Consider the following 24613-nt stretch of genomic DNA (forward strand, 5'->3'; position numbering starts at 1 on the left):
ACCTTAAACCGTATATTGCCTATCCAAAACCTGAAAAATTTAGAATTCCACAACAAATCTGGTCCCGAGTACTTCGGACAGGTCCCTTCCCCACTCCACTCTTGACCTGACCTGACTAGTGTCATAGCCTCCTAACTGGTCTCCCTCCTTCCACCCTTGCTGCCCTTCTGTTATTCTTATCCCAACACCCAGAGTGACACTGTCGAAGTCCGTGTCAAATGTAGCTGCTCAAAGCCTTCGGAGAGGCTACCCATCGTAGAGTAAGAACCCTGGTCCTTCCAGAGCCCTGCAAGATTTGTCCTACTTCCCCAGCATAAGCTCCCTTGCTTTCTTGCTGGTCCCGAACAGGCCGGGAACTTTCCTGCCTCAGGGACTTTGTCCTTGCTTTTTCCTCTGCCTGTTAGGCTTTGCCTTGAGATAACTGAATCTAACTCCCTCCTGTAGATCAGCTTTTATTAATATGATGCCTTCTTAGTAAGGACTTCTACCTTTTCTAGAATTGCATTCCCCACCAGTACTCCCTTCTCTCTAGCATTTAAAACCAGCATTCAGTTAAAAATTATCCTGGGAATAAAAATGATTTTTTTTTTTTTGGACTTCAGGGCAACTTTCCTTGAATATCTTTGGCCTCAACCCTGAAATTACTGTTCATCAGAGCTTTAAGTAGGTAATCTCATTAATGTTTAAGATTCAATTGTCCTGAATGACACTGCAAAGACAGATACAGGCCATTATATGCCCTGCCGTAACAAATTGGGTGGGAGAGAGTGTAAACTGCAATGTAAACTATAATCCGTGCTGTGTAGCAGTGCTCCACAATGCCTTCATCAATTGCAATGAATGTACCACACTAATGAAAGAGGTTGTTCCTGTGGAAAAAGTGGGACGTGTAGGGAGTGGGGCATATGGGAATCCCCTGTATTTTTTTATATAATATTTTTTGTAATCTTGGTACCTTTCAAAAATAAATAAAACATATATATATATTTTAAAAAGGATTCAAGACCGACGTCTAGATACTATGCTCTATTTTGTTGTTTCAAAAGTCTATTCCAGAGTCTTGGTTAAGCATTCTGTATCCCAGCGTTCAGCAGAGATGCCTTGTAATCACCGCCTGTTCATCCGACAGGGCGGGCTAAGCGCCCAAGCGTTTGTTCGCGTGGAACTGGTGGACGTGAATGATAACCAGCCTGTGTTTAACCCGTCCACCTACGTGGGAAGCATCAGCGCTCAGACCCAGCCGGGCACCGAGGTCCTCAGTGTTCGCGCCACTGACCGGGATTCCGGAGCTTATGGAACTGTGGCTTACGAGCTCGTTCCCGGGGACCTGTCATCCCTTTTCACCGTTGACTCCACCACAGGTATGTGATTTGGGAACAGTTTTCTTCTGAAATCAATGGCTTCTACTAAACAGCCAGAAATTGGGAAACAGTGACTTTTTCAAAAACTGGGAAGTTGTAGTACTCCGACAGGAATATTACTCACTACCTTCCCAGAGTGCAGCAAGATATATTGGAAAAGGCCAGGGCTTTGCAGTTAGGTTGACCTGCGTGGCCCTGAGTGCCCGCTTTGCCTCCTGGTCTTGTGATCATTATTGGCCTCAGGTTCCTTACCTTAAAAGTAGCAGTGATATCTACACTGCAAAGTTTTTGGAAGTATTGAATGCAGAAAGCATTGGTCCATAGCATCTGTTTTTCAAATGTTCATTTCCCTCCATTTGTATGATCATGCTACCTAAGGATGACTTAGCCTTCTTTCAGTGGATTAATAGGTGATATTATTGTAAAGAACATGGTACAGGCATCCAGAGTAGATCCTGTTGTACTAGGTATGGCATTTAGACTCTCTGAGTCTTAGTTTCTTTGTTTTTAAAATACCTAAAGCTCCTTTTAATTATCCAACATTATAATTGTGTATCTGCCAGAAAAGCCCAGGGAGCAAACTGAGAGTCCTTTTGAAATAATCTATGTTTAATATGTTAACTTTTCGTTCCTGATGGTTTGTTGCTAATAAAATACTGCTTGAAATATTTTATTAAAAGAAAATATAAAGTCTCAAGTTGATAATATTAAATCATAGTACTTTTTAGATACTTTGAGATATTTCAAACCAAAAAATTAGTCTGCAAAAAAGGAAAAAATAATGAACAAATAATTTTTCTTCTTTACATGTCTTTTTAAAGCATGTGATGTGATCAGTGGGCAGAATGTGTTTGTATTTGATGATGGTGATAATGCACTTACCATTTGCCAAGTACTACGCTAGACTTTTTATGCACATTGCCTTATTGGATTTTCACAACACCCTTTGCAATGACTGTATTGATTAGGGACAAGCAATGATTTACAAAGAAAATATAATCCATCTAGGTAGTTGCCTTCTCATACAGGCCCCTGAGCTAGAGAGTCACTGCTTCTTGCCTGGAAAGTGTACTTCATCTGGCTCATGTGACTGGCCAGGGGATTAGTTGTTTACACTGGCAGTCTCCATAAGGCAAAACTTTCCTCGCTCAAAACAATTCAGTGACATGGCTGGCCCCTTTAACATTTCAAAGATCAGAAGAAAATACTTTTTTTTTTTTTTAGGAAATCAGTCTCTGCTTATCTTGGCTTTTTCACAATTCATCTTAACTGCGGATAACTGAAAACCTTAACTGCCTGTCAAATTGTCAGACCCTCTGGGGCACTAACATTGCCAAAAATATATAGGTCAGCCAATAATCAGGGTACGGGATCTAGACACATTTAGCAGATTGTTTCTAAGAGACATCAACACACTTGTCATCTAGCCTCCCCTGTAAGATCTTGAAGAATGAGCTGTGCTGTGTTCTGATTTTAGAAGAGACCCCCGGTGCTGTGCTGGCTGTGGTCGGCCCCATGCTTCCATTCCTGGCAACGGGGATAAGGCAAATGCCATTGTTAATCACGGAGAACGCTTCATGTGGGTCATTATCCAGGGAAGTATCATGGTGTTTTTTAAAAGCAAAGACCAAATTCGTCATGGAAGTAGCCTCGGGTTATTATTGTTGGCAATTTTGATGCCGGTGCATGTAGGTCGATGACATTTCTCAGTCTAGCAGTGCTTGGAATTTGGTTGCACTTAATTACAGCTCACGAGAAATTGATGAGCCCTGATAATGCTGTACTTTAACCTTTAGAAGAGAATTAAACAGTATCACGAATAAATTTGGGAAAAAAAGTTGTCTAGTGAACAAGCAGTCTCCAGTTTGAATGATCGGGTTCCAGAAGTTCACCTGTTGGTTGACTGGAACTCAGAAAACATTTTGTATGTAATAATAGTGAGGTTTCCAGGCCATGCTGTAGAAGCTAATTTAACTGATTAAGTTCTCAGAGACAAGACGAGCAAAGGAATTCGTTTCCTTTTCTGAATCTGTTTTTGTTGTTGTTATGAAGCTGGACTCTCTCGCTTCCACCAATCTCTATAGAGCCAGCAAATATGAGCACAGTCTCAAGAAACTGGCTCTATCAATAAATATTGTGGAATAAATAAATAAAAGACACCTAGAAATCTTTGGAAAGTGAGTTACAGCCTTAGCATAGAGGCTTTTAAGAAATTGTAAGGGAGTTTCATTGAAAACACAGAGCAAATCTTCGTTTGCGTTTCTCCTTCCGCATCAGACCAAGGTAGGTGAATCTAACAGCCTTCCCACCCTTTCCTCAAAACTTTCCCAAATTCTCTCTCCAACTTTACCTGTGCCAGCGCTTGTCTTTTTCTCACCTCCCGTTACCTCTAGATTTATTTTCTCTTCCAAAGTAACTCCCTGCCCTTTGCAATGTCATTTTTTAAGCTAGTATCAGTACTTTTCAATTATCCCTCTCATTTTTGAATTAATATTATTGATGCATATTCATAACACATACAATCCATCTAATGTGTACAATTAATGGTATTTGGTATAATCACATAGTAGTGCATTCATCACTTCAGTCATTATTAGAGCAGTTTCATTACTCCACTAGTAATAATAATAATAAAACAAAAAAAAAACCTCTACCACTTAATAATCACCTCTCAGTTTCTCTATACTTTCCCTGCCATGTAAAGCTGATATTGTCTCTGTCTCTCTAATTTATTTGTATTTATATTTTTATAGGTGAAGTCAAACAATATGTAGTACCTTTTGTCTAGTTTCTTTCACTTAGTATATTCCCTTTTTTTCTTCTACACTTACTTTTAATGGAAGATTATTAATATATTACTATACACTATTGTCCATTGTTTGCTTGGGTTATATTTTTGCCTGATAGTAATATCTCGTAATATTAACACACATTTGTTCATTTTCAAAGATAAAAGCAATCTTAACATATGCAGTATTACCCAAACTCATATCTCATGTGAGGTTTTGTTATGTTATAGAGTCCCATATTACAGTTTTTACCTTTCCTTCTAGTAATATACATGACCTTAGACTTTCCCTTTCAACCACTGTCATATTCATATATTAGCGCAGTTAGTTACAAACACTATGATGGGCTTTCACCATTTCTATTCATTTCCAAAGACTTACAAACAACGTTTTTACCATTTCTGGGCAGATTAACCCTCAGCTTTCCATTACCTACCCTCCTTCTATTTTCTGTGACCTATATTCAAGTTATTGACTCCATGAGTTTATACAATATATCTGGTTCATGATAACACAGTCATACAGTATTTGTCCTTTTGTGTGTGGATTTCTTCAGTCAACATACTTAGAGCTGCATAGCATTCCACTGTATTACACACTACAATTTGTTTATCCTCTCATCAGTTGATGGACACCTGGGTGTTTCTGTCTTTTGGCAATTGTGAATAATGTCACTATGATCATTGGTGTGCAGATGTCTGTTCATGTTGCTGCTCCCAGTTCTTCTGCATATATACCTGATATTGGTATTGCCAGGTCACTTGACAAATCTATATTCAACTTCATCAGGAACTGCCAAACAGTCCTTCACAGTGGCTGTAACATTCTACATCCCCACAGATAGTGAATAAGCAAGCATTCCTATCTCTCCACATCCTCTCCAACACTTGTAGTTTTCCGTCTTTTTGATAAGTGGTCATTCTAATAGGTGTGAAATGATATCTCATTGTAGCTTTGATTTGTGTTTCCCTAATCACTACTGATATTGAGCTTTTTTTTTTTTAATGTGTGTGTTTTGTTTTAGTTTTGTTTTGCAATTTTTATTTCTTCTTTGGACAAACATCTATTCAAGTCTTTTGCCAATTTTGTAACCAGGTCATTTGTCTTCTTATTGCTGAGCTGTAGAATCTCTTTATATATCAGTCGTTTAAACCCTTATTGGATATATGATTTCCAAATATTTTCTCCCATTGAGTCGGATGCCTTTTGACAAAGTCCTTTGAGCTGCCAAAGTGTGTAATTTTGAGGAGGTCCATTTATATCTTTTTTCTTTTGTTGCTTGTGCTTTGGGTATAAGGTCCAAGAAACCACCACCTACCACAAGATCTTAAAGATGTTTCCCTATATTTTCTTCTAATAGTATTTTGGTCCCAGTTTTTATATTTAGAACTTTGATTCATTTTGAGTCGATTCTTGTAGAGGGAGTGAGATGGGTTGTCTTTTAATTTTGGTTATGGCTATCCAGTTCTCCAGCACCATTTGTTAGAGACTCTTTCGTCCCAATAATGTGGGCTTGGTAGGTTTATCAAAAACCAGTAGACCATAGAGGTGAGGGTCTATTTCTGGACTCTCAGTTCTATTCCACTGATCATTGTGCCTATCCTTATGCCAATACCATACTGTTTTGACCACTGTAGCTTTGTAATATGTTTCAAGGCCAGGCAGTGAGAGTCTTCCTACATTCCTCGTCTTTTAGGATATCTTTGACTATTCCTTTTTGAATAAATTTGGTAATTGCCTATTTCTGTAAATTTGGCTGTTGCAGTTTTTATTTGTATTGCATTAAATGTGTAAATCAAGATGGGTAGGATTCACATCTTCATAATATTTAGTCTTCCAAGACATGAATACATAAATGTCTTTCTATTTGATTTCTTTCAGCAGTGTTTTGTAGATTACTGAGTTCAAGACTTTTACATCTTTGGTTAAATTGATTACTGGGTATTTGAGTCTTTTTGTTTTTGTTTTTTGTTGTTTTTTTTAAAGATTTATTTATTTATTTTATTTTATTCCCCCAGTGCGACAGTTTGCTCGGTCGGTAGAGGTGGGGTCTGGCTGCGGACGAGGGGTCGGTCCAGTTCTGGACGAGGGGTCGGTCCCGCTTGGGATGAGGGGTCGGTCCCACCTGGGACGAGGGGTCGGTCCGGCAGCAGACGAGGGATCGGTCTCACAAGGGGTTGAGCGGTTCGGCTGACGGGGTCGCCCGGCGAAGCCGGTGACGAAGGGGTCGCCCGGCAAAGCAGGCGACGAAGGGGTTGCCCGGAGAAGCAGGCGACGAAGGGGTCGCCCGGAGAAGCAGGCGACGAAGGGGTCGCCCGGAGAAGCAGGCGACGAACTGGGGACAAGGGAGGCCAGGCCCTTGTCGGGGACTCTCAGGACTGGAGGGCACACGGCAGAAGAACTACCGCGGAGACAAGGTAAACACGCAAGTCCACTTTACTGAGGGAGAGGCAACAGTTTTATAGGGGCTGGAGAAGGCTGATTGGTCGAAGCCATGCCCTGTTCTGATTGGTTGCCGGCGAAAGGTCAGTGGGCGGTACTGGACGTGGGAGGGGTGGTGGTTAGGGATTGGCTGTCGCTGTTGCTGGGGGAAGGGGCAGGATTTAGGGATTGGTGGCTGCTGTTGCTGGGGTGGAGGGCAGACTTGAGTTTCCCGCCCACGCCTGGCTGTTGCTGCTGTCGGGGGGAGGGAAAAGGGCAGACTGGATTTTTCTGCCCACGCCTGGCTGTTGCTGCTGTCGGGGGAGGGGAAAAGGGCAGACTGGAATTTTCCGCCCTGCGCCTGCGCAGGGAGAAAGAAGAAGAAGGGTGCTGCCCCACAGGCATCGTGTGGCGCCATCCGGGAAGAGGGGCGGCCGCGGAAGCATGGCTGCCGAGAAGGGGAGACCCGAGGGCACTCTGTGCCCATGCCGAGCTCCCTTCAGGGGTGGCGGTGAGTCCGACCAGCCACCCTATTATGGGGGCAGCGGCTTGGCCTGCCGTGGCTGCTCCCCCGCCAGGCCAGCAAACCACACTTCAGCCCGAGGGGTGACCACACCCCAGTTGTCTGTTCTCTGTGTCTATTTGCTGCGTCTTGTTTCTTTGTCCGCTTCTGTTGTCGTCAGCGGCACCGGAAGTGTGGGCGGTGCCATTCCTGGGCAGGCTGCACTTTCTTTCACGCTGGGCAGCTCTCCTTAAGGGTGCACTCCTTGCACATGGGGCTCCCCTATGCGGGGGACACCCCTGCGTGGCACGGCACTCCTTGCACGCATCAGCACTGCACATGGGCCAGCTCCACACGGGTCAAGGAGGCCTGGGGTTTGAACCGCGGACCTCCCATGTGGTAGACGGATGCCCTAACCACTGGGCCAAGTCCATTTCCCGAGTCTTTTTGTATTTAAGTCTTTTTATGGTTATTGTCAATGAATTTTTTCCCTGATTTCCTCCTCAGATTGTTCAATACAGTGTACAGATACAGAAACATTACTGATTTTTGCATGTGGAATTTGTATCTTGCTACTTCGTTGAACGCATATATTAGCTCAAGTAGCTTTGTAGTGTACATTTCAGAATTTTCTAAATAAAGGATCATGTCATCTGCATATAGCGAGAGGTTTACTTCTTCTTTTCCTATTTGGATGTTTTTTTTTTTTTCCTTGTCTGATTGCTCAAGCTAGAACTTCTAGTACAAAGTTGAATAATAGTGGTGACAGTGAGCATCCTTGTTGTGTTCCCAATCTTAGAGGGAAAGCTTTCAACCATTCCCCATTGAATATGATGCTGTCTGTGAGTTTTTCATATATGCCCTTTATCATACTGAGGAACTTTCCATCTATTCCTGTCTTTTGAAGTGTTTTTATCAAAAAAAAGATGCTGAATTTTGTAGATTGCCTTTTCTACATCAATTGAGATAATCATGAAATTTTTTTCCTTCAGTTGTTTAATGTGGTGTATTAAGTTAATTGATTTTCTTGTGCTGAACCACCCTTGCATAGCAGGAATAAACCCCACTTGGTTGTGGTGAATACTTCTTTTGATATGCTGTTGGACAATATTTGCAAGTAATTTGTTGAGAATTTTTGCATCTATTTTCATTAGAGAAATGGGTCTGTAATTTTCTTTTCTTGTAGTATCTTTATCTGACTTTGGTATTAGTGTGATGTAGGGTAATTTTCCATCCTTTTCAATTTTTTGAAGAATTAAAACAGGACTGGTGTTCATTTTTCTCAAATGCTTGGTAAAATTTACCTGTGAAGCCATTTGGTCCTGGACTTTTCTTTGTTAGATTTTTGATGACTGATTCAATCTCTTCAACTGTGATTGGTTTGTTGAGCTCCTGTATTTCTTGTAGTCAATGTAAGTTGTTTGTGCATTTCTATGAATTTGTCCATTTCATCTTGGTTGTCTAATTTGTTGGCATACAGTTTCTCATAATGTCCTTTTATGATCATTTTTATTACTTTTGGGTCAGTCATAATGATCCCCCTTTTATTTCCTGTTTTATTTGCATCTTCTTTCTTACTCTTCCTCCCTCCCTCCATCCCACCCTCCCTTCCTCCCTTCCTTCCTGTCTTTCTTTCTTCCTGTCTTTCTTTTTGTCTTTCTTTCCCTTTTTTTGTTAGCCTAGTTAAAGGTTTGTCAATTTTATTGACCTTCTCAAAGAGCCAGCTTTTGGCTTTGTTGATTTTATCTCTTGTGTTTTTGTTCTCAATTTCATTTATTTTTTTGCTGTAATTTTTGTTATTCTTTTCTTCTGCTTGCTTTGGGATTGGTTTCCTTTTCTTTTTCTAATCCCTCCAGGTGTTCAGTTAGGTCTTTGATTTTAGCTCTTCTTTGTTAATATAGGCATTTAGGGCTAAAGATTTCCCCCTGAGCATTGTCTTTGCTGTATCCCATACGTTTGATAAATTGTGTCCTCATTTTCATTCATCCTGAGATACTTACTAATTTTTCTTACAATTTATTCTTTGACCCACTGATTATTTAGGAGTGTGTTGTTTAGCCTCCACACATTTGCAACTTTTCCTCTTTCACATCTATTATTGATTTCTAGCTTCATTCTATTTCAATCTTTGTATAATTTCAATCTTTTTGTGCTTATTGAGACCTACCTTGTGACCCAACATGTAGTCTCTCCTGGAGAAAGATCCATGAGCACTTGAGAAGAATGTAAAACCCACTGATTTGGGATACAATGTTCTGTATGTCTGTTAGGTCTAGCTCATTTATTGTTCAATTTCTCTCCTTATTGATCTTCTGTCTAGTTCTATTTAATGATTTGAGTGATGTGTTGAAGTCTCTAATGATTATCGTAGGGATGTCTATTTCTTACTTCAGTTTTGCCAAAGTTAGCCTCATATATTTTGAGGCAGGCTGGTTAGGTACATAGAAATTTATGACTCTTACTCCTTTCTGGTGGATTGTCCCTTTTATTAATATATATTGGCTTTCTGCATCCTTACAACTTTTTTGCCTTTAAAGTCTGTTTTGTCCAATATTAGTATAGTTACCCTTACTCTTTTTTTTTTTGGTTCCTATTTGCATAGAATATCCTTTTCCATCTTTCACTTTCAACTGATTTATATCTCTGGGTCTAAGGTGAGTCCCATATACACAGCATATGGATGGCTTATTCATTCTGTCAGACTGTATTTTTTGATTGAAGAGTTCAATCCATTTACATTCAGTGATATTACTGTAAATGCATTATTTACTTCCACCATTTTATTCTTTGATTTTCATATGTCACATCTTATTTTCATCTGTCTTTTTACTCTTTTCATTATTCTTTCTTATAGTCTTCCCTTCTGTGCTTTCCTCCAAGCCTTTCTCTCTTGTCTTTTCCTTTCAGGTTGTAGAGCTCTCTTTAGTGCTTCTTGCAAAGCCAGATACTTTTTTACTAACTCTCTTAGTTTCTGTTTGTTTGTGAATATTTTAAACTCAACTTCATACCTGAAAGACAGTTTTGCCAGATAAAGGATTCTTAGCTGGCATTTTTCTCTTTCACTTTCCTGTCTTCTCACCTCCATGGCTTCTGATGAGAAATCCACACCAAGTCTTCCTGAGCAGCCCTTGTATGTAATGGTTTGCTTCTCCCTTGCTTCTTACAGAATTTTCTCTTTATCAATGGCATTTGAAATTCTGAGTAGAATGTGTCTTGGAGAAGGTCTATTTGGATTTATTCGGATTGCAGTATGTTGTGCTTTTTGGACATGTAATTCATTTCTTTCAGGATAGTTGGATCTCTTTAGTCCCCTGCTGGCTCCAAGGGCAAACAATAGCATGGCTCCACCTGGCCTGAAAGGGTTCTTGGGACACAGCAGAACAAAAGCTGTATCGCCTTAGGCCTGCATCCCTTTACTCTGCTTTCCTCGGGAGGTATATCCCTGTACCTCACTCTGTCTCTAGCCACTCCATCTGGCCAGATGCTCAATGCTGTCTGCTATGAGGGTGGGGAGATGGGAGCTTTTACTCGCAGAGTTTTCTCTTCGAGATTCTTTTCCTTTGCCTCTCTCTCTTCTGGGTGGTGTCCAGCCTTCTTCTCATGTTCTCAGTTCTAGAACATTTTTTGAGGTCATTTCTGCTTATTGTCAAGCTAGTTTTCTCTCCTCCTCACTTTTTAACCTAAACTCATATATAAGTGTGTCAATTTGAAGCAGGTAGACCAGAAGATAAATGTCCTTAGAGTTAATCCATTCTTATGCATAAAACCTATTGTAGTTCAAACCTTTTGATTAAATTGCCTCAGTAAAGGCTCTTTGATTAGATTGCAGAACCAAGTCACCCAAGTCCTTAATACTCTTACTAGAACCCTTTATAAATAGAGGAATTAAAAGCCGCAGACACAGAAAGAAGTTTGAAGAGATATAGAGGAGCCTCCACAAGTTGAAATGAATGAATTGGGAGATAGAAAAGCTACAGACAGAGGAACCCAGAACTGAAGGCAACATGGCCCAGAAAAGGTGAGGAGGGGTAGAGCCACCATCGGGCCTTACCACTTGGCAGGAGTACAGCATCACCAGCAGCCAAACTTTGGGGAGAGAGTTTTGCCTGATGCCTTGATTTGGACATTTTTCTAAGCCTTGAAAACTGGAAGCTTTTAACCTATTAAATACACACTGTAAAAACCAACCCATTTCTGGTGTATTACTTCCAGCAGCTTTAAGCAAACTAAAACAATGAGTAAGTTAAAGAGAAGTATAGTTATATTGTATAGAAGAATATTGAGAGTCCATGAGTATATTTACATATTGTCACCTTTTCCTAAATTCTCTGTCCTAGAGACCTTCATTCATTTGCTCACTAATTTGTTTTTCTAATTTTTTTTATTTTTTAAAAAGATATTTGGATTACACTAAATGTCACACACAAAAAACATAAGGGATTCCCATATGCCCCACTCCCCACACCTCCCTCCTTTCCCCACATCAACAAACTGTTTCATTAGTGTGGTACATTCATTGAAATTGATGAACACATTTGGAGCATTGCCACTAAGCATGGACTACAGATTACATTGTAATTTACACTCTCTCAGGCTCAACTCTGTAGGTTATGGCAGGATATATAATGGCCTGTATCTGTTGTCACAGTGTCATTCAGGACAATTCCAAGTCCCGAAAATGCCCTCATATTGCACCTCTTCTTTCCTCTCCTTGCCTTCAGCACCTCCAGTGGCCCCTGTTTCCACATGAATGATATAATTTCTTCCATTGCTAGAATCACAATAAGTCTGTAATAGAATACCAGTATGTACTCTACAGTCCATATATTATTCCCCAATCCTGAGGACTCTGGGATGGTGATGCCCTGATGCCCACTCCACCTCTAATTGAGAGGGGACCTTGATCCCGTATGGCTGATGGATGGGACTCTCTTGCTTGCAGTTGTAGACATTCTCAGTTTCTTGATACGGTGGTTGTCTATCCTCACCTCTTTGATAGTTGTCCTGGGTGAGTCCAATGAACTAGAAAGTAGGTGTTGCAACTCCACTGAGGCTCAGGGCCCAGCTGGCACATGGACAGCCCAAAGATTCAAATCTCTTGATGTACACTTACCACCGAGGTTTTCCCTCAGGCTGTTTATCTCTTTGTCCTGTTCCCTCCAGACCTATGCCCTGAAGCCTCCTGCTCTGTGGGTTCCCAAAACAGTTCACTCAATCAGGATCTTATCCCTTCTCAGCCGTTTTTTGCAAGAGAGATGGTGAGTGCCCTTTAAACTGATGCCATCTTGCCTCCAACCTCCTAATTTATTCTTCCACTCATTTTAATGCTTCTAACATCAGAAAGCTTATATATTTTTGTGGAATAGGCTTATGTTTTCCTGATGACAAGAGACTTCCGTCATTGATATATTTGTGCAACAACCAAGATTTATGCATTGAAAATAGAGCTTTTGACTTACTATGTTCATCTGGTAAGAAAAATGTTTTGGAGAGAACTGGAAGGGGGTGTGGCAATGTCATGGTTGTTTTTTCTTGTGGGTTTATCTTCCTGTTCTGTTTCTGGTTTCCTAAGCTTGTTGTTGGTTCAAAGAACATTTTTGTAAAATGTGTTTAAGCACTAGAAGAGAGATATTGAAATGAGCCTTTCTTGCTCTTATTCCCAGCTAGTTGAGTTTCTTTGATGTGGGCAGGAGGCAGACCACACTGTTTTGAGTTTTAAAAGGAAGAAACACAAGAGGCATAGTTATTAATAGCTCTTTTTCTCATGTATTTTTAACCCTACTTTATGAATTACATGTAGATTTATCATCCATTGTTTGAAGTATTTTTTTAGTAGCATGAAAAGAGCAGTTCTTTAGCTTTTGGGTTTGTCCTATTTAGTAATTTTACGCTGAAAAAAACATTACCTCAAATTCAGATTCCTTTAGAATGACTGCTGGGTTTTAATCATTTGTGTCAGTTACTTATTGTCAACCCACCATCCCTTTCACTAGGGCTACCTTTGGGTTAAATTTGTGTGGTTTGTCCTTTTTATAGAAGTTGATATAAAAAAAAGTTAATAAAAGTTATCTATTTGGGGCTGAAAAGGGAAGATAGTTCACCCATTTGACAAATATTTATTCAGGGCTTACTGCATAAGAGGAACTGTTCCAGGTGTTTGGGATACAGTGAAAAAAATCAGACAAAATTTCCTACTCTAGAACTTACAACAATAAGCTTGTATCACTTAGCCAATTGTCTGTTCTTTGCTTAGTTGTGGCAGGATCCAAGTTACTCAAAAGAAAAAATAATTAAAAGGGTAAGTGAGCTCAGTGAGTTGAACTGCTAGACAAGTGCAACTGTACCTCTATATTTAGTTGTAATTTTTTGTTTGTAGGGGTGTGTGGATTTTGACATGGACTATAGGTATTGTAACATTATAACACAGACTCTGTTTTCCTTTATTTCAACGGCAGATTCTTTTCTAATATTAGTTTCATGCTCAGATTTCATAGTGTGCAATGATTCTCATAATTCTTCATGATTCTTTCCTACATTTAGAACATTCTGATCTGTAGTGAATAAATTAAGACCATGCCTCATTTCATAAAGGCTATAAGACTCTCACGACAAATAATTGATGACTTTCTTTCATTTGCAATACAGAAAACTAAGATTAATCATGAGCATGTCACTTTCATAGGAAACAAACATGTTGCAAAATATTCTCATGAATATTTCCAGTACAAGATCAGTGACTCTGAGAGGCTGAAGTAACCTTATAAATTAGCCCTTTTGTTTGATAAAGAAGGAAATTGAAGCTAAAAGGGGTTCAGTGACTTGCCTTCAGGTGTTGGTAAATGGAGGGAATTGGAATTCCACTCCCAGTTTCCTATACCTGTGGCTTGTCTTTGTAGAGATCTTAAATTATAATACTTTGAAAAGTCTTTTCTATATATTGCCTTATGTAGACATATGAGATAAGCAAGGCAAATATTTTATGTCCATGTGAAAATTAAATATTTGAAGACCCCAAGAATGTAACTTGCTCAAGGACACAGCAGTGAACCTAAAACATGAATTTACTTCTTGGACTTCCATTTCAAGGTTCTTTCCATTTTTATGACTTTTTTTTTAAATAAGAAAGCTAAAGGAAAAGCTAAGATAAATATTGTTTCTATTGATTCAATTAAATAATATAGAAAAATAATCTTTCATTTTGTCTTCCTATAAAAGTCTGTTTGAAATACCAAACTACTTGTTGATTTATTTACTTCTCTCTTTGGAAAAAATAGAATTCAGTGGAATCTTCCAAAATCAAATACAGTTTTCTTAAGAAATGTTTTAGCTGTCCACATGAGATAGAATTTTGTCATTTCAGCCACTGAAATTAGTTACCCAGATTTGGGTGCAAAACAATTGGCATAGTATGATCTATTTGGTAAAAAAAGTTCTATATTCTCACAAACGGGTTACATAAGAGATTTCATAAATACTATGTCAGCAATGAGAAATTGATACTAATATCCCATACTTTTGGAGCTGTCTATTTTTTGAGAAAACCACACTTAGACTCCATGTTTGATGCACATCAAGATTTAGTGCTTCTTTTTGTTCTGCTTAACTAGCCTATAGCTTATAGTTTTAGTAATGACCTACAGACTGATTTCCAACTATGATGCACCCCCTAGGTTAAAAGTATCTCATCTTTTCTTGATGCCTTGATTCTGAAAGGCAGTATTGCTTAATTTCTAGAAGAACATGATAGCCTATCTGTTTTAGGTTTTAATTAAAAGAGTATCTTTGCTTTAAATTTGTTTGCTACTTAATCAATTAAATTTTTTTTCATCCTGGCAATTTTTTCTTTCTAAATAAAAAGTGACAAGATGGATATCATAGGCAAATGTTGTGCATTATAATTAATATATATAAATCTCAACACTCAGTAATTAAAATGTAAAATGGCCAGTGCTCTGTAAATGGATCAGTATCTACTATTTAAAATGAATGTTTTCCCCCTGCACTAGTGTTTAATGTTAATTTGCAAGTGTGATGAAAAATGGGGGCCCAATAATTCAGTCACTGTACTTTTAAATATTAAAATGTTAGCACCATAAATTTTAAGGTGATAAATATATAGGCAAGAAAGCTATTAGTTTTATTTTTTCTTTTATTATTTATTATATACAAAATATGCATATTTATATATACTACATATAAATTATAGAACTACATGTTTTTTCTAGTCCCTTAACTCTTAATAAGCAACTCTGTTTATTTAAGATTTGATTCAAGTAAATGAGTTTTACAGCTCTTCTTTATATTCAAATGTTGCCCAAAAAGTGAATGTTTTGAGCAATACAGTCATAGAAGGACAGCCTCTACCCTACTATTTCCTTCTTCAAAGTGGTGAGTGTTCATTCAAAGAAATTAACAAGCTTCTTCCTCGTGTCCAGTAGAAATTTATTTTCATGGTACAAAATTGGCTTTGAAGGCAAACAGAGTAGTCAATTGACTCAAAAGAAGCCTAGCAAAATTCATATATGTGGGCATAATATTGACCTGTTCAAACATAAAACAGCAGCCCTGATCATTTCACTGCACACCTAAAATCGTTCAGTGACTCCCTTTGGCTCCTTGGCTACAGACCAAAAGGCCTGCTATGGTCTGCCAGGCCCTTTGTGGTGTGCATCTCCTTCCCTCTGTGGCCACAGCGCCAAATCCACCCCTTTAATCTTTGTGCTCGTTCCTTAGGTCACCCTCTTCTTTTTATTTCATTTTACATTTTTGGTTCTGTAAGCCTACCATGCTTCGGGCATTACACATATTTTCCTTTCTGCCTAGAATGTTTGGTTGCACCCTTTCCTCTCCCCTCCCTAAAATTACATGTTCACCTTGTTAATGGCCCACTCATCCTCAGATCTCAGATTATAGGTTACCTTTTCAGTGAGTTCTTTTCTGACAACGTCCCCAACCAGATTAAATCAGGAGACCAGCTTTACATTCTATTGCAGCTTCTCTTCATAGGTCTTCTCACTGATGATAATTGTATGTTTTGTGATCATTTGATTAATGTCTATCTTCCACAGACATTGCTTTCCCAATACTACCACGTGCCTGGCATGTAGTAAATGGTTGTTGAACAAATAAAGAAAGAATAAAATGGAATTCTTGCTGCAAGATTCTAGCATATAGTCTAGTTGAGTAGAGAGTGATACTAAATATAGAACAAGGAAGGAGGGTTAATAATTACATTCCCAAAGTTAAAATATTGAGAGAGTGGCTGCATAGAGTGGTGCAGCATTAATTCACCAGGAGAAGCCCAACTATCTGGCTCCTAAGAGACTTTATAAGATTGTATCCCATATGTAAATTACACTAAGCAAGCTCATTCAATTGATAAATCAAATTGGATGCCAATTATCAGGTTAGGTGAAAAAAAAACACAATTCTACAGGAATTGAATACCCAAGGCTTCACATCCAGTCTACTTTTTTCCACTGAGCACATTATGGACAAAGACAAATGAGGTTCGGAAAAAGTTCATCAATGAGTATTGATTTTTAAAAAAAGAGAATGAAATACATTTAATGTTCCTGGCATCAGGTTAGTAGTCTGTGCCCCACCTTAACTTTAAATTAAGTTCAAAGTTTTAATTATTATATGAACCTGTATATTTTAATTATTGAATTAAAAGTAAATTAAAAGATTGTGTTTTATGACTTGAAGTAAGAGAACGAATTCTAACTGGTTGTTAGTGATTGTAGAAGGCATAGAAGCTTCCAGAATTTTCACTTAGGGGTAAGGGAAGAACAGGTAGCCCCACAAAATAAAGTTAAATAGGAGAAAAAAAATAAAGCCTCTCTAATAACATCCCACAAGTTGTGCTTCATCAACATAATGGTTTCACATATTATGCTAGTCAGGAGACTATCCTGTCTGAATTGGAGCATTTGAGTTGCAGAATGATGCAAAGCTATATTAAGTGGGGTGGATTAGGAAGGGATTTAAAACAACACAGAGAAGATAAAGTTGATATTATAGGAAGTAAGGAATGACATGAAAATTTTGAATATCTGAGCAACTTGGCAAAAGTGATTTTAAGGAAAATTGCCCTGGCAGCCATGCCAGGTGAATCGCAGGACTATAAAATTTGAATGGAGAAACTAGATATTATAATAATCCATAAAGTAATAAAACAACAAATTTTGCACTAAAGAGAAAGTAATAAAAACAGAGAGGAAGGAATTAATATGAAGACATTTTAGAGGAAAATAATATAAGGGTGAAGAATAATTGCATTTAGAAATGGAGAGGATGAGTCCTACTTTCCAAATTTTAACTAAGATAATTGAGCATTCATTTGTCCTCAAACTGACAGATGCCACAGAGGAAATGCCGCCTCGAAAGAGGTATAGAACTATAATTCAGGTGAGAGGATAAGGATGGCAATAAGAAGGGGGGGGAGATACCAGGATAAGGTAAATATTGAAATCCTGAAAACAGATGACTATTTTGACCAAAGCAGTACATTTTAAACTTATGTCTTAGTTTCCTAGGACTGCCATAACAAAGTCCCACAATATGGGTGCCTCGGTTTTGGAGGCTAGAAGTCCATAATCCGAGTATTGGCATGGCTACACTTTTGTGAAACCTGTAGGGAAGACTCTTCCATGCCTTTTCCTGGCTTCTGGCAGTGGCTTGCTGGCAACCCATGGTGCTTCCTGCCACAGTTGTCTCATGGCATTTTCCCTGTGTCTGTCTGGGTCCAACTCTTCCCTTCTTATAAGGACAGCAGTCTTATTGGGTTAGGGCCTGCCTTAATCCAGTTTAGTCTCATTTTAACTAATAACATCTCTAAACACCATGATTCTAAATATGGTCACATTCACAGGTTTGAGGATTAGGACTTGAATGTGTCTTTGTGGGGGAATACAATACCACCCATAACAGAGTATATAAGAATAATTGATGGAGCTTGTTAAATATGCAATTCCTGGGTCCTTCCCCACATCCAGGAATCAGAATATCTAGGTAAGGGCCAGGGAATTTTCATTTTGATATGTAACCAAGGTGACTATGATGCAGATAGTCAGGGACGTGCTTTGAGACGTTCCAGAGAATAGAACAAAGAGCCGCATACTGAGATAGAGGAACACTTGGAAATCTGAAGAGGAGGACAGACCTTTAGAGAAATTCAAAGAATTGTTTAAAAAAAAAAAAAGGCAAAAATAAAACTGTAATATAACCAAAGGTAAGAGCCAAGGAACATGGGACCTGTATCAGATAGCATGCAGGACTCTAGGAGAATGAGGATAGAGATAACATCGAGCTGGCCACCTTTCACTTTCATGCTGTCTCTATCCTTTGGTTTCAGGTGTGTTTCTTATAAACACCATATGGTTGGATTTATTTTGAAATCCTTTTTGATAATTTTTGTCTTTCAACTAGAGCATTTTGTCCATTTGTATTTTCTGAAGTCTTTCCCAGTCTAAATCTGCTGTTGATAGTTGATCTCACTCATGTGCTTTGTGATTTTTTTCCCTGTGGGCTTGGATCTTTATCTGAGGGAATTCTTTGAACTGTGTGGATGAAGGTGGATTCCTATGGAGATTATTGGTGCTTCTTTTGCCTGTGTGCCCTAAGGTAATACTGGTCTATACCATTTTAAACTAAGTTCTTGGCTTGAAAATCTTCACATCTTCAGGTATTAAATTCAGGCTACAGGCTGTTGTGAAGACCAGTTTATGTTTAGGAATTCTCAGAGAAAACATCTATTTCCTCTATTTAGTACCAAGTTTCAAGCCAGGTGATTTTCTTTGCAGTCGATAGGGGAGGAAGAGGCTTATTTCTGATTTACCCTCACACTGAGACCTTTGTGGACCTAATTTTATTGGAGGTACTCTTATAAGACTCTCCATCCCCAACCTGTCCCCACCCTTAAAGAGTTCTGGGCTTGCTTCTCCTTCCTGGGCTCCACGGGACCATTAAGAAAAGTTTGAGGACATGAGGGTTTGGCAAATCCCCTGAAGGCCAAAGCTGAAGTCAGCACTTTGCTTACTCTGTGATTTCCCAGTGTCAATTAGTTTTTCCTATTTCTGTCCTTACTATAGATTTATTGGTACATTTTATAAGAGTTATGTATATATTTTATGTAGCCTTCATTTGAGAAGGAAGGCTAACACCTAGGGACAGGAAACAGAAGTTCCCTTTAGTAGTTCTTTCGGTGATGGTCTGTGAGAGGTAAATTCTCAGTGTGTGTCTGTAAACATCTATTTTATGATCACCCTTTAAAATAGTTTATCTGGTTATAAAAGTCTAGGTTGGCAGTTATTTTCATCCAGTACTTTCCACAATATTATTTCATTGACTGTTTACTGCTGCCGTTTCTGTTGAGAAGTCTGCTGTCTGTCTAACCATTTAACTTTTAAGTTCTCAGTCTTTCTTCACTGTTGCCTGTAAGATTTTATCTTTTTCATTCAAAAACTTCACTAATGTATCTAATTGTTGATGTGTTTTTATTTACTTTGCTCAGGGCTTCTGTTTCCTGAGAATGCATTTCTTTCTTTAAATTTAAATTTGGCTGGAAATTTCTCAGCCAAAATTTCTTCAAATCCTGCACTTCACCTATCTTTATTGTCTTTTCTTTCAAAAATCATATTAGACTTACATTGGGCCTTTTAAATTATTTTCCCCATCTTTTAAACTCTGTTTCATATATTCCTGCTGCATATTGCTCTGGTTTGTGTGCTGTGTAACTTTTTCATTTCTGCTTTGTAATTCACTAGTTCTTCTTATTCAGTCTTCTATTATATTAGGCTTTGCATTTTCAATTTCAATGACTTTTTTATTTTTATAAGTTTTACTGGGTATATAAGATTTCCTTGTTGATCTGCCTATTTTTTTCCATTATATTATTCTTTCATTATGCTTTTTTATTTCTTCTTTCATCTATTGTCTGTTTCAGATTGTTCAGGCTCTCAAGGTAGAATATTTCCTAGGCCATTTTTGTAATAATTTGTATTGTGAGTTCATCCTTTAGCAGGAACTTTTTGTTCCACGGGGATTATGTGTGACTTTGGTTAGGTTTTATTTCTGTAGGTCTGCCTAGAGACCCAGAGGTATCACTGGTCTAAGGATAATTTTCACTTCTTTTTGAGGGACTTTGAGGATTGTTGTTCTATGTGGAAAATACAAGTTTGGGCTTCAAGTTCTGGGTGGTATAGGGTGTGTATTTTGAATCCTTACTACAGAGGCTTGTTTATTTGGCTGTTGGCTTATTTTTTGCTTCCCCAGCTCTCTTGACTGAAGATTTTATAATACTTTTTTATTCTCTCTGTGAACAAGTTGGAACAGTTTTTCTAGTACTTTGTTCCACAGAAACCCTACCCCTTTGAAGGTATTGCTTTAGTGGGAACCTCAGTTTGACATTAGATTCCATACTATTAGGACTTGTTTACTTGTGCTAAGCCCTCCTCCACCTTTTCCTCAGCTAAGTCCCTATATCATCTGCTTGAATCTGACCTTCAATTCCCTCTTTGATTCTGACATTTAAAGATTACTCTCCCTTTGTAGCTAAATCAGCTATGCATTTAAAATATTTTTTGTTGCAAGCAGCGTTTCTAGGTCTTCTTATTTTTTGCAAAAAAGTTTCCGTATTAGCTCAAACTGCCATGTTGTTGGAACGTAAATTATCTTTTGAATTTTCTTTATATAGAGAAAATATGGACAATTTGGGAGGGAGAAAGGCTCTCCTTTTCCTGTTGGAATCTTAGTTTCTTACCTTTACACTATTGATTTAGATGTGAATCAATATCTTTATGCCTGTAGTTGGTGGTATACTTTAATTTGCTGAGTGGAGAAAACAAATGAGACAAGGCCCTGGCACAGTGAAGTGTTTCTAACGGGCCAATATTTCCTGGGTATTGTGAATAATTCCTGAAAGAAAGCTGTACACTTACCAGAAATTGGGAACATTCACAGAGAAGACATGTAAGGAAGTCTCCCTGGGAACCTGGTTATATAGAAAGGACCATTTAATTCTAGAGTCCATACCTACTACAATTGGTAGAGGTGGCTACTAGTCAATTCTCATAAGATTGAGCTTGACAAAAGGTGAAGATAAAGAAAAGCTGTTGCTTTTTATTACCCAAGCTTTATTGGTTTGAAGGAAGGGTCTTTATTCATTCTGATAGGATGGGGTGACTGGGGTCCCCCTAGGAAAGATTAGAAATCCCTTAAAATTCACATAGAAAACAAAAAGTTAATGTAACAGACATAATAAGCCTTTTAATTTTGAATAGTCATGAATTCCTTCACATTACATTTTTTGTGGAGTTAATTTGTTCTGTACTTTGGAAAATTAGAAATACTAGTCATAATTAAGATTAAATTTTCCAATATGCAGAATTTATGGAGCAAGCAACATTCCAGGAAGGAACTGATGCTTTTGTTTAGAAGTTAAATGTTTAGATAGCTAAAAATATTGTTTAAATAAGAAGGTATTCATTCATTCACTACTTCTGAATGTGGTATATTTCAAACTTTTAAGCCGAAATCAACTATAGTTTTTCATTTTCAATGTTTATTAAGCCTAAATCATCTACAGTTTCCTATTGTCAGTGCTTATTTATATCAGTCTAGAATTTTTGTAATTTGTTTCATTACATTTGCATTATTTTTCTGAAATTTACTTTTTGTAAATTGTACTATTAAAACAATGGGAATTTGAATATGCCTTCCAGTCTGTAGCTTCATCCCAATTTCATCTACTTCTCCCCGGTCCTGACCCTTCTATTGAATCTGTAGCATTTCCAGACAAGATGACAATCTTTTGGGACATACTTTATTGGAGTCATTTAAAGCCTTTCCTTTCCTTTCTCTTTTCTCTGTTGCTCATCTTCCACTGATCTCCCCTTGTTTACTGTGGTCATGCTGAAATTAATACACTGACTTCATTTTTTAAAAATAAAAAACACACCCATCACAAATGCCAGTGTCTTACCCTTATCTTTTCTCCATTAAAGGGCCTTTTCCCTACTATATAGCATTCATGCCAACCAAAACCTGAACTGGAACCTGAGATCTATCTGTGTACCATCATGAAAGTATGACCAAGATGCACTGTTTTTCTTGGGCTTCTGTTTATTTTGCCCTCTTCTCCTTAACTTGTCCATCACTTTTAAAAACCCCAAAATGAATGCATCATTTAGATGATTTCCATTAAACCAAATGCTGATAATACATGTTTTACATTCTGCGTTGCTTCTGAGGTCCGAATTTTCAGATAATTTTCTGAAACTTCCTTTTTCTTGACGCTCACAAGCTTTAACAAAAAACTCATATGCTATTTTGGCAAAAATCAAAATTAAAAAATAAAAATAATTTTCTGACATTTTCCACTTGTAGGTAGCAATGATTACTTTACTTTCTTATAGACAAAATATATGTGATTGTATAGTCTATGAAGAAAATGAGAGTTAAATAAGATAATAAGTGTTGCCTAGAAATCAAAAGTACAAAATATCATAAGTTTTTAAAATCAAAACAAGTTCTGGAATTTGCTTACGTTTAGCTATATAACACTTAAAATTGGACATGTATCTGTAATTTAAAAGTGATCAACTAGTATGTATGTAGCATTATTCTTATAGAAGAAATATGACTTTAGCCAAGAAATTACTTCTGTCTTGTGCCTTCTGGGACCAATGAATGCATGTGATTCAAATCATGCTCAGAAAGTAGACAGTTGGTAAAGTGTGGATGCATAATCTCATCCTCAGGTTACAAATAAATGCTCCAAACAGGGATTTTTATCAATCATTTTGAATTTTATAGGTTATTTCTTTCTGGGGAAATGTTTTCAAATCACTTTTTAATCATTTCTGGGACTATCTGTTGAGCATATAAACTGAGTTGTTGAATGTGAAGAAATCATTTAGATCATCAAAATTAAAGCAGTTCAAGTTAAAATGCTGTTGGGAGGAGAATAATTATTTCAGAGTTATTGAGCACTTGCCATATGCCCAAATGCTAAATTTATTTCTTTACACATATCATCTGATATGAATCCCACAAGAATTCCATTGAGTAGATCACATTAATTTCCTTATGTTTCAAATGAGGAAACAGATGGTCAGAGAAGTTCAGTGACTTAGTTCATCTCACATTGCTAGATAGAGCAGCCTGGATCCTGTTGACCTTAACAAAATGGAAAACCCCAAATGGGAAGATTCCAGATTCTGAGATAGAGGGAATTAAAAATTTTAAATGTCTAGTGTCCTTTTCTTTCAGTCTGAAGAACTCCCTTAAGATTTGCTTGTAGGGCAGTTCTAGTGGTAATGAACTCCCTCAGCTTTTGTTTATCTGAGAATGTCTTCATCTCTCTCTCATTTTTTGAAGAGTCTTGCTATATATAAAGTTCTTGGCCGGAAGTTGTTTCCTTTGAGCACTTTATAAGTATTTCAACCCACCTTCTTTTTGCCACTAAGATTTCTGATGAAATAGGCACTCAGTCTAGTTGGAATTTCCTTGGAGGTAACACATTGCTTTTCTTTTGCAGCTTTCAGAACTGTCTTCTGTCCTTTGCATTAGATAGTATAATCAGTATATGACAGGGTGCATTCTTCTTCATATTTATCCTGTTTGGTATTCTCTGAGCTTCTTGGATGTGCCTATTTATTTCTTTTCCTAAATTTAGGAAGTTCTCTGTCATTATTTCTTTGACTATTCTTTCTGCCCATTTCTTTCTTTCTTCTCTTTCTGGGACTGTGCTTGATGGTGTCACATAGTTGTCTTAGGTTACTTTCAACTTTTAATATTTCTTTATTTCTTTCTGCTCCTCAGCCTGACTCGTTTCAAGTGTCTTGTCTTCAGGTTCACTGATGCTTTCTTCTGCCAGCTCCAATCTGCTCTTGAAATCCTCCTGGGCATATTCCATTTCAGTTATTGTGGTTTTTAATTCTAAGTAAAATTTCTATCTCTTTATTTAGACTCTCATATTATTCATTCATTATTTTCCTGCTATCCTTTAGTTCTTTCTCTGTACTTTCCCTCATCTCCTTGAGCTTTTTAAATATCATTTTTAAAAAGGTCTTGTTTGGTATGTACACATTCTTATCTTCTTTGTTGGTGTTTTCTGTATTTTTATTCTTCTCCTATGGATGGGCCACATTTCATGTTTCTTTGTTTACTCTTTTGCTTCACACTGTACATTTTTTAAAAGATTTATTTTATCTACTTTATTTTTCTTTGTTTACTTATCCTCCCTTCCCCCAGATGGTTCTCTTATCTATCTGCTCATTGTTTGCTCGCCTTCTCCAGGAGGCACTGGGAACCGAACCCAGGACCTCCCACATGAAAGGCAAGTGCCCAACAGACTGAACCATGTCCACTGCCAGCAGGCTGCAGTGTCTGCTGGCTTCTGCATCTGCTTGTTGTGTCAAGGGCAGAGTAAAGCTCACTGTGGCAGGAGGCTTGTTGTGGTGGGAGGTAGTATCTGTTTATCTTCTTTTAGGAGGCACTGGGACCCAAACCCAGGACCTCCCATGTGGTAGGCAGGT

General features: G+C 37.9%; 1 protein-coding gene across 1 annotated transcript in view; it reads left to right on the forward strand.

The window, feature by feature from the left end:
- Positions 1-24613, forward strand: part of DCHS2 (dachsous cadherin-related 2) — a 282266-nt gene that overhangs the window by 156470 nt on the left and 101183 nt on the right. Inside the window, exon 3 of the mRNA XM_058274999.2 lies at positions 1130-1361. Coding sequence (XP_058130982.1) covers positions 1130-1361 — 232 coding nt within the window. The remainder of the gene's footprint in view (positions 1-1129; positions 1362-24613) is intronic.

Source organism: Dasypus novemcinctus, chromosome 1 (genome assembly GCF_030445035.2).
Source record: "Dasypus novemcinctus isolate mDasNov1 chromosome 1, mDasNov1.1.hap2, whole genome shotgun sequence".
Classification (NCBI taxonomy): domain Eukaryota; kingdom Metazoa; phylum Chordata; class Mammalia; order Cingulata; family Dasypodidae; genus Dasypus; species Dasypus novemcinctus.